The sequence below is a fragment of the Rhinatrema bivittatum genome, chromosome 3, assembly GCF_901001135.1.
Source record: "Rhinatrema bivittatum chromosome 3, aRhiBiv1.1, whole genome shotgun sequence".
Lineage (NCBI taxonomy): Eukaryota > Metazoa > Chordata > Amphibia > Gymnophiona > Rhinatrematidae > Rhinatrema > Rhinatrema bivittatum.
Window position 1 is genome coordinate 254,603,886 of NC_042617.1, and position 22,119 is coordinate 254,626,004.

Below are 22,119 nucleotides of genomic sequence, written 5' to 3' on the forward strand. Positions count from 1 at the left end.
GCTATCCATCTTCGTACGGTTCCCTCCTTTCTACCTAAGGTGGTTTCACAGTTTCATCTTAACCAAACCATTTCCTTGCCTACCACGGCGGGTTTGAAGAAATCTGAAGAAGGGCGTTTATTACGCCATCTTGACATTGGCAGATTGCTGCCCAGATATCTGGAAGTGACACAAGAGTTACGAAAGACGGACCATCTGTTCGTCTTGCACAGCGGTAAGAGACAAGGTGAAGCAGCCTCTCGGCCACCATCGCCCGCTGGATTAAAGAAGTTATCCGAGCAGCTTACGTGGAGGCGGGGAAGTCTCCGCCTCTCTCCCCCACCCTCTTTAACATCTATCTTCTCCCCTATGTCATCTACTCTCAAGTCTTAAGGTCACACACTTCATATACGCAGACGATGTTCAGATTCTGCTGCCAATCACTGACTCCATCTCCAGCACCATCAACTTCTGGAACAATTGTCTACAGTCCATAAACTCACTCCTATCTAGCCTTAACCTAGTACTTAATACGTCAAAAACAGAACTTTTGCTTATCACTCCAGATGAGAACCTTCAGCCTACCAACAACCTAACCTCACCACCAATGATCAATTCCACTCAAGTAAGAGACCTGGGGGTCAACCTTAGACAAAAGGCTGAACCTCAAAGAATTTGTCAAGAACACAACAAAAGAATGCTATTATAAACTACATATTCTGAAAAAGCTGAAACCTCTCCTGCATTTTCAGGACTTCAGAACAGTCCTCCAAACAATACTATTTTCCAAGATCGATTACTGCAACTCTCTGCTTATAGACCTTCCAACCATAACCACAAAACCTCTACAAATGTTACAGAACTCCGCCGCAAGGATTCTTACTAACACCAGCAGAAGTGAACACATAACACCCATACTAAAACACTTACACTGGCTCCCCATCAGATCCAGAATCATCTTCAAAGTGCTAACTATAACACACAAGAACATCCATTCACAAACGTCGCTAGATCTAAGCCTTCCACTTCGCCTACACGAGTCTTCAAGACCAATCAGAAACAGATACTTAGGCACCTTACACGTACCTTCAGCCAAGTCCTCACTCAAGAAACGTGCATTCTCGACTGCCAGCCCCCTTCATTGGAATGCCCTCCCCACGGACATTCGCCTCGAAACGTGTACTCGATCATTCAAAAAGAAACTCAAGACCTGGCTCTTTACAAAAGCCTACACTTAAAGGTCTAGCTCAGAACCACATCCCAGAACTTGAATCATTCTCGCTTTTATAATCATATCAAACTCCTCCTAATTTTATCCTGGTCTCACAATTCCAAATCATTAAATATTTGAGCATGCTACACCAATACCTCTTAATCCAGATGTAACCTCAGTTTTTGAAGTCTTCACTCCTATAGAAATAACCGCCAGTTCTTATTTACTTAACCCTATTCTGTAGACGTAAACTTTTCATGAAGACTGTAATCTGTAAACACCTGTATTTATTATAAGAATTTGTATTTACTATTTATATTTATTATTTAGCCATTTACATTGTTCTGTTACCACTTGGTACTATTTTCTCTCCTTACCTCAAACTCTAAGTTCCTACTAAGTTAGCCATGTTATTTATACCCAATTGTTGGATGTAATTGTATATTTGTTTAATTGTTCAATCTGTTTGATGTAATTTTCTGTTCCTTGTTCTGTGTAAACCGAAGTGGTATGCACAAGTGCATGAACTCCGGTATATAAAAGCCTTTAAATAAATAAATAAATACAAGTCAAGGCTCATTCTACCAGAGCTCAAGCGGCATCCTGGGCGGAATCCAAGATGCTATCGCCTGCGGAAATATGTAAAGCAGCGACAGATTCTACCGTCTGGATGTCCAGGCCAGGGAGGACTCCGCATTTGCCAGGGCGGTATTACACTCTCCCTCAGGCAGCCTCCCACCCAGGTGGGGAGTAAAAGCTTTGGTACAATCCCATTTGTACTGAGTCCATCTGGCTACACCGCAGAAATGTTGAGATTACTACCTGATAATCTCCTTTTCCTTAGTGTAGACAGATGGACTCAGCATCCCGCCCAGCTGCCTGCATAATGGGTTTCCCCCGATGCAAGGTAAGCCAGGTCCTCTCTTGCTATACGAGGATGCACTATACCAGGTATCAACGCCTTCCGGTTCGGTCTGCCTGGCGGTCTCCAGCTCTATCAATCGGTCAGGGGAATCCTGTTTCACTTTTTTCTCTGAGCGTCAGTACACACATCTATAACAGCTTTTGCAAGGAAGATTACTGAATAGCTACGCTTCCTGTGGGGCTATATACCCCGTGCTGACGTCAGATCAGTCTCCAACTGCTAGCACGCGGATACTATCCCCATTGTACTGAGTCCATCTGTCTACACTAAGGAAAAGAAGATTATCAGGTAGTAATCTCAACAATGTGGAGTTACAGTAATCCAGGCTAGTAAACAACATGGCTTCTAATATCATTCTAAAGTTCTCCATAGATATGAACGATTTTAGCCGCTTTAGCATCATTAATTTTTGAATCCTTCTTTAACTTTCATGTTAAGTTCAGTATATAAAAAGAGGTCTAAATTCCTGGTTGTAAATGCTATTTTAAAATTTAGATTATTGTTAAAAATAGTTACTCTGTTCTGAGCTCATGTTTTTCTTTCTAATATAATAAAAACTGATTTCTCTATATTTAAGACAAGCTTCATTTGTGTTAATAGTTGGCTAATTATATTCAGGTACATCTCTGCTAATTTATAAGTTTCATGAAGACTATTCACGATTGGAATTAAAAACTGAATGTCTGCATAAATAAAATATTTCAGTCCAAGGCCAGTTAATACATGGCACAGAGGGAGCAAATAAATATTAAAAAGTGTAGTTGACACTGATAAACCTTGTGGTACCCCTGTGGTAAGATTTACTTTATCAGAAGTTTTATTCCCATTCTTACTGTAACAGTTCTATTTAAAAATGAGGTGAACCATTTTAATGTTCCATCTGTAAGGGCCGATTTCTTGTAATCTAGTAATTAAAATTTCGTTGATCCACAGTATCAAAAGTGGCCAAAAGATCCAGGAGCACTAAGAGAAAACGTTGGCCCCCATCAAGCCCTCTCGGTATGGTTATCAGTTAATGATAACAGCAATGTCTCAGTACTAAAATATTTCTTGAACTCCTGTTGCGCAGGATACAGTATATTGTTCATTTCTAAATGTTCAGTCAACTGTTTATTTACTACCTTTTCCATTAATTTGGCTATAAATGGCAGATTTGAAACGGGTCTGAAATTTTTCAGATTAGCTGGATCTAAATCTTTTTGTTTTAAAATTGGTCTTACAATTTCATTTTTTAACATCTCATGGATAATAACCTTCCTTGAATAATTAATTTATTAGTGAAATTATACAGGACTGATAATATTCATGCAACTTTTTAATGCTGATGTATTAATTAGATCAATAGGGTGGTTGGCTGGTTTAGTTTACTAAAAAGATTTTCTATTTCCATCTCTGTAGTATCCTCAAAGTATGAGGACGGTGGTATATCTTTTTTTGTCAATGCTATAGTTTGTTTAGGACTATGTTTCAAGGTCTCTGTTAGCATATCTACTTTATTCTTAAAGAACTATGCCATTTCATTACAGCGGGTTTCTGATAATGTTTATGTAACTGATGTGGGGGTCACTAATTAATTTACTAATAGTGTCAAATAATACTTTTGGGTTATGGGAGAATCTTTTTATTTTGGAGTCATAATATTCTTTCTTTGTTTTATTTATGAGTTTTCTCTAATAAGCCATATAAATACGGTAATAGTCAATGATAACCTGGATTTTGTTTCTGCCATTCTTTCATTCTAAGTGCTTTTTTGGTTTGTCTTAATGTGGTGTTATACCATGGATTTTGTTTTTTTTGTCTCATTAATATGTTTAGTTTTTAAAGGATTAACTTTCTCTACTATGTCCTGAGACATTTTATACCATTCTTCAGTGGCTTCTAACTTGTATTTGCTTTTAATTTTTGGCAGTTGGTCTAATAATTCTTTCTGCGGTACTTCTAAGTTAAAGGGTGGCCTATACTGAAAACGGACTGTGTCTTCTAATTTCTGGTCAACTTGTTTAGGAAATGCAATATCTGCATGTATTAAGCAGTGATCTGACCATGGCACTGGATTTATCTGAAATATTTGATGCCTTGTAATAATTTAGAGTTTGTGAATATCAGATCCAAAGCATGACCTGCTTGGTGGGTAGCGTTTGTAGTTTAGAGTTCATATCCTATTGCTTGAAGAGCTTCTATCAACGTCTTAGCTCCTGGGGAAAGTAGTATGCTATCCATATGCAAATTAAAATTGCCTAGTAAAATGGAAGGCTTATAGGATTGACAATCGTTGCAAAGCATTCAATAATTTGTGATATATTAAATTCTAAAAGACCCAGAGGACAGTATAACAAACATATCTGTAAATTCGGGGATTCGAAAATAGCAATTTCATGTTTTACAGGTGGTTCAAATAGATTCTTTTTAAATTTAGCTTTTCTTACTAATAAGTAATATTCCTCCATCCCTCTGTTGCAAACTGGAATAAGAATCAATTTTATATTGCTCGTTAGTTATTTGATTTAAAAATCACAGTGTCTGTTAGGATGAAATGCAGTAAAAAAACTGAATTTTTTAAAATCACTTCTTTGCATCCAGTCAGATAAATCCAGAACAAGTGGGTTATGCACCTCTACCAGCAGATGGAAATGGAGAAAACTGACATACCAGTATATATATATACCTCTGCAGTGACGACAGCCTGCCAGTATCTCAGTCTCCAGTAGATGGACATGCATCTTCCTACTGGGAATTGCTTCATTTTGTAAAAGGAGAATTAAGGATATTACATTGCTCCGCTCTCCTGTGGTGATACCAAAACGACCCTTCCCCCAGTTGAGAATTCTGTGGTCCCTCAGATGAGTACCTTGATCCGGTAGCTGGTTTTTCAGCTGGCATGGACTTAGCTGCTTGAGTGGCTGAAAAGTAGCAGGTGCAGGAAGCTGAGCACGGTGGTGATGGCATATGCATCCCCCCACACAGCTGGAGACCGTCTCTGTATTCAGCCAGGTAGGGGATGAGTTCAGGTAGGTTAAAAAAAATATATATACATATATGCACATACATACAGAGTCGTAAAAGAAGGCTTTTGTAGCGTAGAACTTCCTCCTTTTTTTTTTTTCCCCTGGTCTTGTCGCTCGGCACACCATTCCGACATGGACTCCATGGGAGGTCAAGGGACGAGGGTCGCCTGGCGGATTGAACAGCCTCTGTAGGCTTGGCCCTGCTCTGAAGCTTTATTTGTGCCACGCCGCGTGGTAGGCCACAATGACATTTCACATGCTGTGCTTAGGCTGCCCTCTACAGGATTGTCTGTTCAGCAATGTGCGTCTAGCTGTGGCATCTCGGTTGTGCATCCAGTTTTGAACGCTTAGTTGAGCCTTGTATTCCATGCATCTAAGTTAAGCAGCGCCTGAAGTGGCTGCATGCTTACTTGTTCACCCAGGTTTCATTGTGTGCTTACATTTTTTTTTTTTTTACAGTGCTTAGTTTGGGACGCCTGGTGTGAGAACTAAGTGTTGGATGCTTATTTTGGATGCCTGGGTTGGATGCCTAGTGTGTTTGTATGTACCAAAAAAAAAAAAAACCAGCTAGATGAACACCTCTGGCCGCTGCTTAAGTGCATGGTCTGCCATAATGTCACCTATGCCTAAGAAACAAGTGCTTTTCTCTTTGCACTGCCTGTCATATTCAGGCATCTCAGCCTGGAGTGCCCGCTAACTTGTTCCAGCACTGTTTGGAGGCTCAGGGAGAATTGCCGCCTTCTTATTTCACCAAGCCTGGTTCTTCCCAGCTGCATATAGGCCTGGGTACAGACTGCTCAGGTGGGGCTCCTGATTTTGGAACTCCCCTAACTGGTTCCTCAGCAGGGGATGGTAGCCTATTGTGTATGCCTTAATTATCTCCTGGATTGGATGCTTCTACCTTTTTGTGGTTAGAGATTTCCAAGGATTGCGATCCTTTCTCCAGGCGCAATCTTCAGCCCTATTTAATACTCCCAGAGCAGAATCACCAGAAGGAACCTTACTGGGGCCTACTGTTAAATGCTGGAGTACTGCTAGTGCGGCACCGGGACTTCATGATGGTGGTATGGATGGCATGCATGATGATGCCAATCCAGACTCCCTTGAGGATGGTGAGATTCCTCCAGGATTAGAATCATATAGAACTATGCTATGGTTCTTTCTTAAAGATGTGCTGCCAGCTCTGATTTCTCAGATCTTGAAAATGCTTGGAATTCCTAGGGCAAATGCTGTGACTGAGCCAAAGAAAAATCCCATTTTGGTTTCCTTGCGTAAGGACTCTTGTGTGTCCCCCCTCCCCCCATGATGGATGCCATTCAAAAACTAATTGATCTTGAATGGGGCGCCCAGAGGCTAATCTCAAAGGGGGGGTCAGGTTTTGGAAGGCTTGTACGCTTTGGATCCATTGGCAAGAGAGGTTTATGTTTTCCAAAGGTAGATGCACTTGTGTGTACAGTCTCCAAGCGGACTACTGTTCCCGTGGAAGGAGGAGTGGCCTTGAAGGATGCTTGTGATAGGATTGAAACTACCTTAAGCAAGCATTTGATCGGGGGGCAGTGACCTTGCAGATCGCTTCTTGTTGTGCCCTGGTGTACAAGTTTATTTCTCTCTCAGGAGATCGATGGCTTGGGTGAACTGTAGGGCAGTTATGGAGCCAACTGCTGCATTTTTGGCAGGTGCGGGCTGTGATTTTGGTCTGTTCTTTGGCCAGAGGAGTGGCTTCCATTGGAGCAGCCAGGCGTCAATTATGGCTGAGAAATTGGCTAGCCAATGCGACCTCCAAGGCTTACCTTACCAAATTGCCCTTTAAAGGCTCGCTTTTATTTAGGAACGAATTGGAAAAATTGGCCAGTAAGTAGGGCGAATCCCCGATTCCTCATTTGCCAGAGGATAAGAAGCAGACACCACACTCCTTTAACATGAGAGGTCATTCTAGGTGTGTTTTTCCCTATAGAGGAACGACCCTTCAGAGAACTCAACCTTTGGTAGGTCTCAGTCCTTTTGACACAGACAGCCAAAAAAGGGCACACGTTCGGTTAGTGGAATATCCTAACCCTCCTAATGGTTTGCCGACTCACCCCCGGAACAGGAGATAGGGGGGCACCTATCTTTTATCAGAGGTAGGTCAAGATCACATTGGATCAATGAGTCCTGGAGGTGATACCAGAAGGATATGCACTGTTGTTTCACAGTGTTACTTGGGACGTGTTCATGTGTCTCTCCCTGCCACTCTCCACGGAAGAAGGAGGTGGAAACTACATTAGCAAGGCTCCTCAGTCTGAGGTCTGTGGTTCCACTGCCCAAGTCTCAAGAAAATATGGGTCATTATTCCATTTATTTCATTGTGCCCAAGAAGGAGGGCTCCTTTCGTCCCATCCTGAATCTCAAAAGGTGTCAAATGTGATCTGTGGGTAACACATTTTCGCATGGAAACATTGTGCTTGGCAATAATGGCCATGCAATGGCCATTATTGCCAAGCACAATGGCCATAATGGGGGAGTTTCTGGCCTCCTTGGATCTGTCAGAGGCATACCTATATATTACCATCCGACCTTGAGCATCAATGCTTTCTGTGGCTCACAGTTCTGGGATGCCATTATCAGTTTCTGGCCCTGCTCTTTGGTCTGGCTACTGCCCAAGGACCTTTTCCGAGGTAGTGGTGGGAGAATTGAGAAAAGATGGGATCCTTGTACACCCGTATTTGGACGACTGGCTGAATCGAGCCAAGTAGCTGGAAGAGAGCTACAGAGTGACCTACAAGGTGATCTCCCTGTTGCAGGTGCTTGGTAGGTAGTGAACCTGACCAAGAGTAGTCCTCAGCCTGCTCAGTTATTGGAATACCTCATAGTTTGGTTCGACACGAGGCAGGTCAAAATTTCCTGCCGGAAGTGCGCATTCAGAAGTTAATGACACAACTCCATCTGTTAAACACTGTGCCCAACCGTATGGTCCTACCTGCAAGTATTTGGCTTAATGGTGGTGACCCTGGAAGTGGGCCCGTGGGCATGAGCACATAATGCGCTCCCTACTTTCTTAGTGGAACCCGCAGTCTCAGGACTATTCGATTCAGCTCTTCCTGCCGATGGAAGCCTCCTCCCAACTGCAGTGTTGGCTGCAGGCACATCATCTAAGAAAGGGAATTTCCCTCACACCACAGAACTGGTTTGTACTAACAGATATGAGCCCCCCTGGTTGGGGAGCTGACTGCACAAGGGCGCTGGAATACAGAGGATACTCTCTGAAGCATCAGTCATTTGGAAGCCAGGGTGTTCTAGTTGCCATGTTTGCAATTCAGCAACAGGCTGAACTGTTAATCAGTCCGGATAATGTCAGACTGTGGCTTACATCGTTCGGCAGAGAGGAACCAAGGGCCAGCAAGTGTCGCAGGAAATAGGTCAGCTTATTGGAATGGCCAGTTGATTTCACTCTCACATAGCAGGACAAGACAATTTAAAAGCAGATTTTCTCAGCAGGGAGAGTCTGGACCTAGGAGAATGGGTCTTGTCAGATGAGGCATTTCAGCTGATTCTGGATCGCTGGGGTCCCCCGTTCCTAGACTTCCTAGTGACTTCTTGCAATATGAAAGTTCTGCGATCCTTCAGTCGCAGGAGAAACCCAAAGTCATTGGGGATTGATGCCCTAGTGTAGGAATATACGGAAGACAAGCTGCTGTATGCCTTTCCCCCATGGCCCATGTTGGGCAGATTGATCCGAAAGATTGAGCGCCACAAAGGGATGGTGCTCTTGGTTGCTCTGGATTGTCCCAGGAGGCCGTGGTATGCGGATTTGCAGCAGTTCCTGGGAGCTCTTCCCTTTGACTTCTGGCACACAAGAACCTGCTAAGTCAGGATCCAGTTCTTCACGAAGATCCAATTCTGTTTTGTCTTATGGTATGGCCCTTGAGGGGGCTTGATTGCTGAAACGTTGGGTACTCAGTGGCAGTGATTTCCACTTTCTTTAGGGCTAGAAATTTCTCCACTTCCTTGGCCTATGTGCGAGTTTGGCGAGTGTTTGTTTGAGGCCTGGTGTGTTAGGATCAAGGTTCTCGTCCTCATTCAGTCAAGATTCCGCTCATTTTGGAATTTTTGCAAGATGGCTTGAATAAAGGTTTGGCCCTTAATTCCTTGAAGCTACAAGTAGCGGCTCTTGCATGTTCCATGGGTAAGGTGACTGGTTCCTTGTTGGCTCATCCTGATGTGGCCCATTTCCTGAAAAGAGTAAAACATCTTCGTCTTCCCTTGTGGTTTCCAGGACCCTTTTGGATCTAAATTTGGTCTTTGATTTCTTAGTGGGTCCTACATTTAGACCGATGCGTAAGCCTGTCCTTGTGGTTACTGATCTTGAAAACTGTGTTTCTTGTGTCAATTTGTCGGAGAGTTTCCAAGCTGCAGGCCTTGTCTTGCCGGGAGCCGTGAGTCAAGGGGTGTTACAGCTGCGAACTGTTTTGTTTTTTTTTTTTTTTTTGTTTGTTTTTTTACTGAAGGTGGTCACTGAATTTCACTTGAATCTGTCCATCTCCCTGCCATCTCTGGACAGAGAGAGAGAGATGTAGAAAGAGTATTATCTGTTGCGACCTTTGGATATCAAGAGACATATCTGGTATCTGGAGGTTACTGAGATTTTGCAGTCTGTTTGTTCTTCATGGTGGTACTAAACAAGGAGAACTGGCCTCGCAGACTACAATAGCACTGTTGGATTAAGGAAGTAGTCACGCAGCATATGTTGATGCTGGCAAGCTGTTACCTAGTCAAGTTAGGGCTCATTCCACTAAGGCTCAGGCAGTGGCATGGGTGGATGTTAGGTTGCTGTCTCCCATTGAAATGTGGCGATGTGGTCCTCCTTACACCCTTTTCCAAGTTTTATCGTCTGGATGTGCAGGCCTGGGAGGACGCAGCCTTTGCATATGCAGTTTTGACTGGACTGCTGGCAACCCTCCTGCCCTATTCGGGAGTGCATAGGTACATCCCACTTGTTCTGGATTCATCTGACTGGATGCTAAGAAATGAGAAATTACTACTTACCTGATAATTTCCTTTTTGTTAGGACAGTCAGATGAATCCAGCTTTCCTCCCTTGGATGCTGATGGCCCTCCTGAGTGTGACTGTGTTACAGGGATTATTGGATAAGTGTCATTCCAGTCCTTAGACTAATGTTATTACATTTTTATCTGAGCTCAATGTTGCCTGTTGGCCCAGTATTGAAATGGTTATCTGTTTTTAATCAAGTTTTTTGCTAGTCTGTCCACAGTTGCTTTTCAAAAGAATACTGGCAGGCTGATGTCACTGCAGATATATATATACTGTGATGTCAGTTTGCTCAGTCTCCATCTGCTGGTAGAGGTACATAACCCACTTGTTCTGGATTCATCTGACTACCCTACAGAAAAGGAAATTCAGGTAAGTAGTAATTTCTCACTTTTGTATAAATTTTTTAAACAAAAAAATTAAGGGCCATGGGAATATGTTATAGAATTATTTCTTCTTCCCAATGGTGGATGCATCTTGGAGTATTCTGGATCCTGGGCAGAGATGAACCTTTCTATTATACCAGTGTCACTAAAACTTTATGCTTCAGAAACATCTTCACTCCTAGGCTTGGCCAGTCAGGGAAATGGACATTTTGATCAGTCATGTATGTGTGTATGAAAACTATAATCTATCTATCTATCATATGTACATGAAATATAAACCTTAAAAGCAAAAGGCACCTGATAATTTGTATGTAGTCTTAATGAGGCTGTTTAAATCTTTTCATTTGCCTAATCTGGTCTGTACAAAATTTAAGACCATCTAAATAAATTTGGATTTAGTTTTTTACTACATCTATATCAGCTTGGTTGGAGCACTATCAGCCTTCATTTGCAGCTATTTAGGGATTTTCTTCCTATTTTATATCCCCTCCTATATAATGTAGTCCTGTCATTGCAGCAACAGTTCTCCACCATGGGCCATTTACATGACTCTCTTCATAATTCTGCTATTATGGATCTTAAATCCAGACACTAGGCGTTGGCATTACATAACAGGTATCCCCCTGACCCAGGATTGTGCGTATCCCAAGCCCAGGTTGACCCAAGCCCAGGTTGACCCAAGCCCAGGTTGACTCTTACCTTTACAGATAAGCTTTATATTTTTGATCAGCACATGTCACAAGACATTTCAAATTCCTTTACCCAAAAATAAAGCGAGCAAAAAGATACTATGAAACAGCTCATAAGTTACATGGAAGAAATGTTTTCTTCATCAGACAGACTAAAAAAGAAACTATATAAGTAGTCATTCAAATTACATGAATCCTGGGTCAGACCATTGCAGCGCTTTGTATTTGCCATGCGGGACCTTGATTTGATTCCCAGCTCAAGACTTGAGCTGGGAATCAAATCAAGGTCCCGCATGGCAAATACAAAGCGCTGCAATGGTCTGACCCAGGATTCATGTAATTTGAATGACTACTTATATAGTTTCTTTTTTAGTCTGTCTGATGAAGAAAACATTTCTTCCATGTAACTTATGAGCTGTTTCATAGTATCTTTTTGCTCGCTTTATTTTTGGGTAAAGGAATTTGAAATGTCTTGTGACATGTGCTGATCAAAAATATAAAGCTTATCTGTAAAGGTAAGAGTTTACTAAAGAACAACAAATAAAATGTTGACACATTGATGCATACATACAGCACTTGTCTGTGAAAAAGTAGCGAAGGTCATATCAGGACTTTGTAAAATTTGACATGTATGCAGTTGCTTTTGAAATTGGTCACAGCCTTGGAATATATTCTTCCCTTTGGGGAAGGTGATAAGAGGTAAAATTGCTAGTTTTGTTGTTTTACAATGACATTTTTAAACACTAGTAAGCCCAGCACAGAAGAAAATACCATTTAGTTGTCAATTTCTATTATACTATTACATTTGGTTCTTTTTTTTTTCCTGTAAAATAACACAAACCTCCCCAACTGTTCTTACAAAAATGAAAACAAAATGCAAACCAGAACAGCATCATAAACATCAGTATCATTTGTTCAGATTTATGACTATTGCATTATCAGTTTTCAATGTATCTCTTTAACCATGTTTTTTTCACAGTACCCTTAATACATTATACATTACTGAGAAAATATTCATAAAACACAGCATATCTAAAAACCTTCTCAACCACCTCTCTCAAATGCACAATCTTACATACTTCCCAACATTCACACAAACCATTTACCACATTCATTAAATCCAATGTATCTCCAAACCTATCTCTAATTCTCTAAATCTAATCTTTCCAATTTTCTTAGCTTCAAAATACAAAAATCCAAATGCTCTGTTGAAATTCTCAATCACCAGAAATGTGAAAAATCTCATATATTGTTGTTGACACAAACACCACCAACTCTTTCTATGTTCTTCAGAGTTAATCAAAAGTAACGAGCACGGGCTTGTACTTAACTTATGGAGATCCATCCAGACGAATCAAAAATATTAATTACGCACAAGTCTCACCTCGATATAAAGGAAAACTATCATCTCAAAATTTACTAAATTCCTCCAATGATGGCTTTAAGACATTGTCTGGCTTTCTTCTAAGCACATCTCTCCCGGATATGCTGAATTTTTCAAATGATGGCATTAAAGCTCACAGCCTGGTTTTATTATAACCCCATTTCTCCTGATATCGCTGGTATTGCCTGATAAATATTCTCCCAACTTTATTGGTGCTAGGTGCCTCCAAAAGGCCTCATCAATGAAAATTCACCCGATAAAGGTTCTCCCAACGCTGCAGCATTTCGGCATTCATATGTGCCTGCATCAGGGGCAATATCTCTTATTCTAAAACAAAATATAAACAGCATTTAGAACACCCCTCCCATCAACAGTTACATTCTAAAAATATTTTTCCTATAAATCCTACAGCACTTTACCAGCCATCTCAGCAACCAACACCCTGACAAAATGGTGATGCATATCCTTCTCATACCTGAGAATCACCGTATTTAAATGTAAATTCTCCAATAGCAAGATACGTTTCTCAGACGTACCAGAACACATGAGGCACTCCCTCTCTTTATATAGAAACACTCATCAAACTATGGACGTAATAGAGAACTGTATGGAAATCTGTCCAGCTGGAAAAAGGTACGCCATCAAACCACCTTGTTCAGTCTCCTTGGGGTATCATATTCCACTTAAAAATATGAGTATATTTGACTGTTCTTTTTGGATCAGCAACCTACCGAAATCACCACCCCTCCCACGGTTTTTTATATGAAACACTCATCTGATTACGGACATTATAGAGAACTATATGGATATCTGTCAGACTAGAAAAAGGTACTCCACTCAACCTCCTTGTTCAATCCCCTCGGGGCCACCATATTCCATTTAAAAATATTCTTTTTGAATCAGCAACTTGCCAAAATCACCACCCCTCCCACGTTTCAAGACCTTTTTTTTTTAAGACTACAAATCTCAAATCCTCGATCTTATGTCCTTGTTCATTCCAATGTGTAACAAGAGGCCCCTCTACCTCCCTTGCCTAATACAATTCAAATGTTCCTGAATCCTAACTTTCACTGTCCTGTTGGTTTTTCCAATATAGGCCAGATCACAGGGGCACCATAGCAAATAACCCCCATGGACTCACAGGACGTATATGAAAACAGATGAGACTGTTAGACAAAAAAAAACTCGCCATTAAAAGAATAAGGATACACAATACATCATCCACAAGCAAAATGCCCCTTTTGATCATATGTTTCCACAATGCTAGATTGTACATAGCTGGACTGTACCAATCTATCTCTCAAATTACGGGCCCATGTTAATACAAAATTGGGGCTATCTCGGAACACAGAGTGCAAACTCAATATGTTCCAATGCGACCTAAGTGTTTGGAGAAAATGGGAGAACACAAACCAAATGCCCCCCTCTTATAAAACTTCTTCTAAATTTTAGATGGATACCCTCGCTCTCTGAATTTATAATACATTTCTTGAGTTCTATGTTCATACTCCTCCGTAGATCATAATTTCCTCAGTCTCAAAAACTGACCCACCAGTAAATTTTGTCTGAGCTTCTCAGGATGGCAACTAGTATAATGCAAGAGCATATTATAGTCTCTTTCATATAAATCTAGAAATGAAAACCATTGCCATCGTAGTCTATTGCTATATCCAAGAACTGATTGTGTTGCACTGATGTTTATATGAAAACTGCAGGTTAACATATTGCACATTCAGCCAGATCAGAAAAACATCCAATTCATATCTCTCTCCAACCACAAAAGAATATCAGTGTAACGTTTCCACAACACAATATTAGTCTTATAGGGGCAATCTTTCAACATCTGTTCTTCAAAAGCCCCTACATAAAGGTTTGCAAATGTTAGTGTTAAACAGTAAACTAAAAAAAAGAATAACCCAAACTGTTCTTCTTTTAGGTATACAATTTGTCTCAGAATATTCAAGAAGATGATCTTCAACATTTACAGGTAAATAAATGCTGGAGTTTTCTAGTAATTGCTTTCCTAATTTGCTTTTCTATAATTTTGAGAAAACCATCTTTGGTATATTATATTCTCCAAGAACAAGCAGGATGGTAGTCCTCATATATGGGTGACATTATTGGATGAAGCCCGGCATAGAACTTTGATCTTGAATTCTAGTGCTTTCAAACATGCCCTACTGAGCAAATGCAGCTGTATTTATCACCCTGCCCCCTTGGCAGAGTCCCTCTGTCCCCTTTTTTTTTCTGCAGAGCTGAGTGGTCATGGTATTCAGCTTTGCTCTCTCCTCAAGTTTAATTGTGATTTTTTTTTCTGATGCAGCAGCAGTTTTTCCTTTCCTTACTGTAGTTTTTGTGTTACATTTTCTCTACCTTTCAACTTTCTGCCAGCTGCATGGCAGGCCTTGGTCTCTGTGCAGCTTGGCAGAGTCTGCTTCTATTTCTTAATGAATAAATACATCTGCATTTTAGTTTCTGTATCCTTTCCTTACACTGTCTGTTTTTGGTGCATTTGTCTGGTGCTAACAGGACTGATAGACTGCAGTCCATCGGTGTTCTGTGTAAGCCACTGAGCCTGGGGACTTGCCTGGGTTCTACCTAGACTGGAGTTCCTTGTCATTTCACTGATTGGCATCAGTGGAAGTGCAGACAATGAAGGTATCGAGGACTGCACTGTTCTTTGGGGGGGGGGGGGGGGGGGGGGGGGAGAGAGAGAGCTCATCCTCCCCACATTCTAAGGAACTAGTCTCCACAGGCGGAAGCCCTGGATGACATAGCCTCCCCTCCTGTTTGCCTTTGATAGCAGTGCAGTCTCCTTGTGAGAGAAGATGAGCAAAAACCTGGATAAGTGGCGTTGCTGCTTCACCTTTGGTGCCATGCCCGGTATCTCTTGCCTGTGCACATCCTTGACAGTGCACTGATGATCTGACACACTGTCCTGCTTGGGCAACCTTTAGCTGGGGATTCAACCATGTGTGAGGATTACCATCCTACTTGTCCTCTGAGAAAGCAGAGTTGCTTACCTGTAACAAGTGTTTTCCAAGGACAGCAGGATGTTAGTTCTCACGAAACCCACCCACCTCCCCTGGGAGTTTTCTCCATTTATTAGCTATATCCTGGACTGAGGAACTCTGCCTAGGGGGCAGGGTGATAACTACAGCTGCACATGCTCAGTAGCGCATGTTTGAAAGCTCTACAATTCTTTGAGGTCAAAGTACCATGCCAGGCTCCATCCGATGATGTCACTCATGTGTGAGGACTAACATCCTGCTGTCTTAGCAGAACACCTGCTATAGGTAAGCAACTCTGCTTTCTCCTATACTGGTAACTGTGGAGATAACAGCAAAGCAATTTTAAATAAAATTAATTTTAGTGACACATCTATTGGTAGTACATGTTCTTAACTTTTTTACTTAACAGTTATTTACAGAATATGGAAGATTGGCAATGGAAGAAATTTACCAAAAGCCATTTCAGGTAATACAACTTTCCTAACCTCAAGAATTATTCATTACAAATCTACCTATATTTAACATGGAGAAGGCAGGACCATGGTCATTCCCCTCCTTCCCCCACCCCCCTGCGGCCACTCTCTAAACAAAAAACCTCTCCAAAGCCGCCTGGATAGAGTTGTTAAAGAGAACAATCCTAATATCTGATAGGGTGCATTTAACTGACTAATACAGGCCAGAACAACTATCCCCGCCCAATCGTGCTTAATCTTAAATCCTCCATGCTTTTCCACCCAACCCCCCCCAATCAGCCTCGTCCAAAGAGGCTGCTCCCTCAACTGAAAATGCAAATTATGTCCGACCACCCAAATCAAGTAGCTGGCATAACATTCATAACACTTGAATCCTTCCTAGCAGTACCCACAAATTCCCTATATGTCCACTCCCCCCAAATCATTCCCCCCAAGATGAAAAACCAAAACTTCCAGTGCCTGATATATCTTCAGCAGTCTCGGCAACATTGGCACCATCCGATCCCAACGCATCCCATGCTCCCCAAACCATTGCACTGCTTTTCTAATGCTACTAATCCCAGATCCGCTGCATAACCCTGTAGTATGCCCAATGAACAAACGAGTGGCCCATGACCCAGGCACACCTGTAATGGGTTCCATCTCTCCTGCAGCTCTGAAAAACATAAAAAAAAATATTAAAAAGCCACCCCAAATCCTCATATCCATTTCAACAGTGCATTTCCTAAAATTTGTCTCATGTATGATACAAAAACCTTAGAACTTCACCTCCCAATATCACAAATCTGATCATCCGACAGACCCGCCTCTGCGGCAATAGTACCACACCAATTCTAAATGAATGCATCTAATCACACTCACATCCCACCCCACATGAGCTATCGCCAATCTCAATATACTTGCAAACAGATAATGTGTGACACTGGAGACCCATCTACATTCACCAAAAATTGCCCTTCCACTGATGGTCTGATATGCAAAAAAGACTGCGCACACATGACAGGACACACCAAGCAGTGAATTTCATGTCTCAAAGTAATAGTGTGACCCTTGCCTCCCTGAACAGCCACAATCCTCAAAAACAGATGCATTTCCGCACAGCAATTCCCAGTCCCTGGCCGCACCCCAGATTCAGCCACCAGCTCTCCCACACACCAAAGCCCCAATAAAGGCGATTGAAAACGCAACTCCAAACAAAACCACTTTGTAATTTGACTAGTAGACCTCCAACAAATGCTGCAAAATAACCAGCAATTCCTTGTAACAAATCTGCCTACACCTATCCTTCACCACCACTGTACCCCACCCCTTAACATACGCCTGACTGCAAAACTACCCATAGGATTACGCCAACCCAAAATCTTAAAAAAAAAAAACAAAACACCAGCTGCACCCTCTCCAACGAATACCCCACCTGTTTTACCCACAAAATATAGTGTAACAATGCAGATTCAGGAACAGGCCCCCAAAACCCACCCACATGCAAAAACAGGACACAGCACCTCTGCCCCTTATGTACGATGCCCATGCTCTTGATGCAACTGAAGTCCGAATCATGTCCTATGCTCCTTCAGACCAAGCTTCCAAAGATATTCTGGGACATCTCCAATTGCATCTGCTTAAGGGGCCAATCTCCAAAAGAAATCCCACTTAAAATGAGAGAGAGCATCCACTATTGAGTTGTCTACTCTAGAAACATGCCTGGCAGAGGCTGAAACATTCTAACTCAAACATAACACCAACTCCCACAACAGCACTGATACCCTGTGACATTTTGCTTACTGACAATTTGTAACTTCCACCACCCTACGATTGTCACACCAAAACACAACCTTCCTGTCCCTAAGACGGTGACCCCACAAAGCCAAAGCTACCACAATGGGAAACAACTCCAAGAAAGTTATGTTCCTTCCTTCTAACACTGTTCTCCACCCACAGTTGAGGCCAACTGCCAATACACCCCGAAACCATTCACCCCGATGCTTCTGAATAAAATTCCAAATCCCTATTGGATACCAGCTCCTCCTGCATAATGCATACTCGATTAAAGGATTCCCACAATGTCTTCCAAACCCTCAAATCCTCCTTAACCCTCCTAGAAACCTGAATGAAATGATGCTGCCTCAGGACCAGTCACCTTATAAAAGCCTGTCCCATCGAGATCACCCTGCACGCAAAATTCAAAGACCCAGTTAGACTACATCAACTTCAATGTCACTTTCTTAGCAGAACCCACTTAAACGTACTGACTCCCGCAATCTCTGCACCTTTTCAACTGCTAACCTCGATACCATGCTTTCAGAGTCCAGTTCAATCCGCAAAAAGGTAAGTCTCTCCACCGGAACCCTCCGTTTTCTCCTTAGCAATGGGAATCCCGAATGCACTGGACACCTCCAAAAACCCACGTAGCAAATCAGCACAACAGTCTACTACGCAGGGACCCACAAACAAAAAATCATCCAGGTAATGCAATATGGATGAGATATCCATGGACTGCCCTGTCACCCAATGCATAAATGTACTGAATGACTCAAATAATGCAGAAGACATTGCACATCCCATCGGTAAACAACGATCCATAAAATACCTACCCTGAAAAGTAAAACCCAACAGGAATACAACTTGGATGAATCAGCAAGAAACAAAAAGCCAACTGTCTGCCTTTGCCATGAGAGCCCCCCCATTCACACTTATTACCAATTATACTGTGTCATCAAATGATGCTTAGTGCACCAAACACCTTACCTTAGAAATAAAATCATTAATAGAATTCCCAAATGTAAAAGATAAATTCATAATTTTCTTAAATTTGCTACCTCCTTCTTTGGAACCATCACCAATGGAGACAAATGCATATTTCCAAATGGCGGTGAAACTGTGTCCCAAACTCAATTCACCCTCCAAATTATCATACACCACCTTCGCCAAAGATTTGCAGACCTCTCATTCTTCACTAAATCCTCCTTTTACTGGCCCCTCATAAGGAATCCGAAATCTCTCCCCCCAAATCCATCCCTCAATCTATCCATCGTTAACAAATTCGGATAATGTACCAACCAGTCCAACATTGACGCCAAATGAACTGGCATCAAGGCCACCTCAAACACCACACAGTTTAGTTCCTGCTCCCACACCACCACCAGACTGCTTAACACACTTGCTGTGTGCCGCCCCCCCCCACACACACACACATACTTGAGCACGCATGCCTGAACTTAAATTTGAGAAAGAGACAAGACTTTTTTTTTTTTTTTTTTTAATGCCAACAGACACCCGAACCACCTGCTTGAAATTTAACCCTACCCCCTCCCTTTTCCCCAGTTTCTGACTCGTGAAAGAAACCAGACTGCCCTGCTTCCACTCCCTTTGGCTCTCCCACCATGCCTAGATAGGCACCTCATATGGTGCCTAGATAGGCACCATTATCCTATCTAGGCACCATATGAGGTGCCTATCTAGATGCTTTCTCACAATCCTGTTTTTCCCAAAATACTATCAGCATAAACCAATAAAGCTCCATATTGAGATGAATCAGTGCCCTACCACACTAGCCAAACGCAAAAAACACCAAATCCAATTGACTATATTCTTAGGAACCTTCTTAGACCGCTCATTCCTCTTATCCTTCTTTTTCCCTTTCTACTTTTCCTTCTTAAACCCCAAAAGCTTAACTATATCAGTATAACTGTGCCTCCTAATTTTTTTTCCAAAACCTTCTCTGAACACCCTCCCACAACTCCATAAGAGCCCCCACTGCACACCTCACATCTGCCCTGGGCCCCCTTAACCAACTCCCCTACTACTCAGTGGGACTCACACTCCGAAGAAAACGACGAAGAACCTATCCTCTTTAGACATCTTCCCCTTCCGCCCCTGATCCTCCCCAGCATCCCCTTTACCCTCCAAAGGCCTGTGCACACTCTGTCCAGATCCTCCTGCTGCTGTTGCCACCTCTGTACTCTCTTCCCAGTCAATCACCTCCTGAGATAGCTCTGCTCTTCCATCCACTGACTGCTGTCTACAAGCCTCCCGCTGAGATGTCCCTGGACAATCATCAGGCACAGCCACACCTGCAACCATAAATCCAGGGCATACACTGGGACCAGCACCCCCTATCCTCCCCTCAACTCTCCCACCCACCTCCGACCTCCCACCCACAGCCTGACACAGACTAAGATCACCAACCCCAGTCTGCCCATTCCACGGCCCCACACATCCATCCCTGCCATCTCCCCCTTCCTTCCCCCGTTGCCTGCCTCCCCAACTGAAAACCTCTATAGGTGACACCCTACCCTCAATCCTCCAAAACATCCACACCCCACACTAGCATCTGGAAATCCCAAAACCCCAGAAACTGTGGAAAATTGCCCATCCATAGCCCCTCCCCAGCCACTCCAGAACAACCACCTGAGCCAATTGCAGGCCCAGACTGCCTGCCTGCCTGAAGCAACCCCCTATTAGGAACCGCCGCAGATACCCCCACTCCTGAAACAGAAGCAGCTGGTCTCGAAGTCCAGCCTTTTCCCTTACTACCCCCAGGCCCTCCCTTGGAAACACCTTTTTACCCCCCCCCCCCAGCTGCCCCTGATGGAGACCACCTCGCTCATATGTGCAAAACACGGGACCTCCAGACCAACCACACTGGCGATAATACCTGCAGCAGTGGCCCTACCCGAACGGGAATCAGGGAAGGCCACCGGAACAATCCCACCTCGCTCCCCCACAGGCCCCGGCACTTCATGACTGAGGACAGCAGAAAAAGCTTGGGGAAAAGGCTCCTCCAAAAATGCATTTGGAGAAAAGCTCCTGCTACCCACCATTATTTCCCCGTCACCTCACCACTACCATCACATTCGATGGCGCCAGCCTCCCATTACGCCAGCAACTTTGCTCCCGAAAGCCTCTTCTCCATGTCGATGACACCCCGACGTGGAAAAATCACAAGGGAAACTGGCCTGCAAAGACACCACCATCCACAAACCAGCTCAGCTTCCCATGCCAAAACCAGACAGGTCTCAGACACAAAAAACACGAAAAAAGGGAAGAAAAAATAAAACAAGCACAAAAAGAGAAAACAGGAGAAAAATCACCCCCAATGAGGAGAAAACCCGCACCCCCAATGTGCCCACTGTCGAGAGACCTCACAAGGAGCTCCCTCAACAGTCCCAGGTAAGCCAAAAAGGTTCACCACCCTCTACCCCCCTTCACTCCCAGCAGCCCTTGCCCTGAATCTACCAATCCTGACACCCTGCCTTTTTCAAAAACCTACCCCCCCACCCACCACCTCCTGACTCCCTGAGAAAAATCATAAAATTAAGTAGGGAATTCCCACCCGTCACCATATTAATTTCGGCAAGGTGGACCCTTCTCCCCTGCCTTATACTAATTTTGTTTCTAGAACAAATTAATTACGTTAATAGAAATGTGTTAATACCATTTTAGCTAGGAATATGGCATCAAAAAAGTTTGAATTGGAGTCTAGCTTTCAGTGTTCTCATCAGTATTCAAATCTTGACCTGTTGCATTGATGGAGGTGATCTCAACCAAGCATGCATAAGGTGGCACTTGAGAGAACTCCAAAATAAAGAGAATTCCCACAAATCGCACATTCTAGCCTAGTAACTCTTTTAGATGCTTTGTGTGTCATAATATTGAAGCTCAAAAATTTGCCATCTCTATACTTGTGTAAACAGTTATCCTAAACAGGACAACTTACAAAATTCCTCTTAAGAGTCCACCACTTTTCAGTGCCAGACTTCATGAACTCTCTGTATTTGATGTGCAATTCCAACTTATTCCTTTATAAAAGCAGGCTTCTTGATCTGAACTAGTCAGTGATGTCTTATTCTTTTTTTTTTAGATATGGTTATGATATTCAATAGAAGGAAGAATATTAATTGCATCAACAGCAATACTCCTGGTGTTGTAGTGCTTGCTAGAAGGATGTCTTACTCTGCCATTTGCCTGAAAAGTGGGACCCATAAGTAGAATACAATTTCATACATTCCATTTTACTAACCATGCTCTCT

General features: G+C 42.6%; 1 protein-coding gene across 1 annotated transcript in view; it reads left to right on the plus strand.

Annotated features, from left to right (window-relative positions):
• ATL2 (atlastin GTPase 2) overlaps nt 1-22,119 on the plus strand; it is a 476,945-nt gene that overhangs the window by 304,333 nt on the left and 150,493 nt on the right. Inside the window, 2 exon segments of the mRNA XM_029594487.1 lie at nt 14,543-14,593; nt 16,027-16,083. Of these exon segments, the coding sequence (XP_029450347.1) occupies nt 14,543-14,593; nt 16,027-16,083 (108 nt within the window).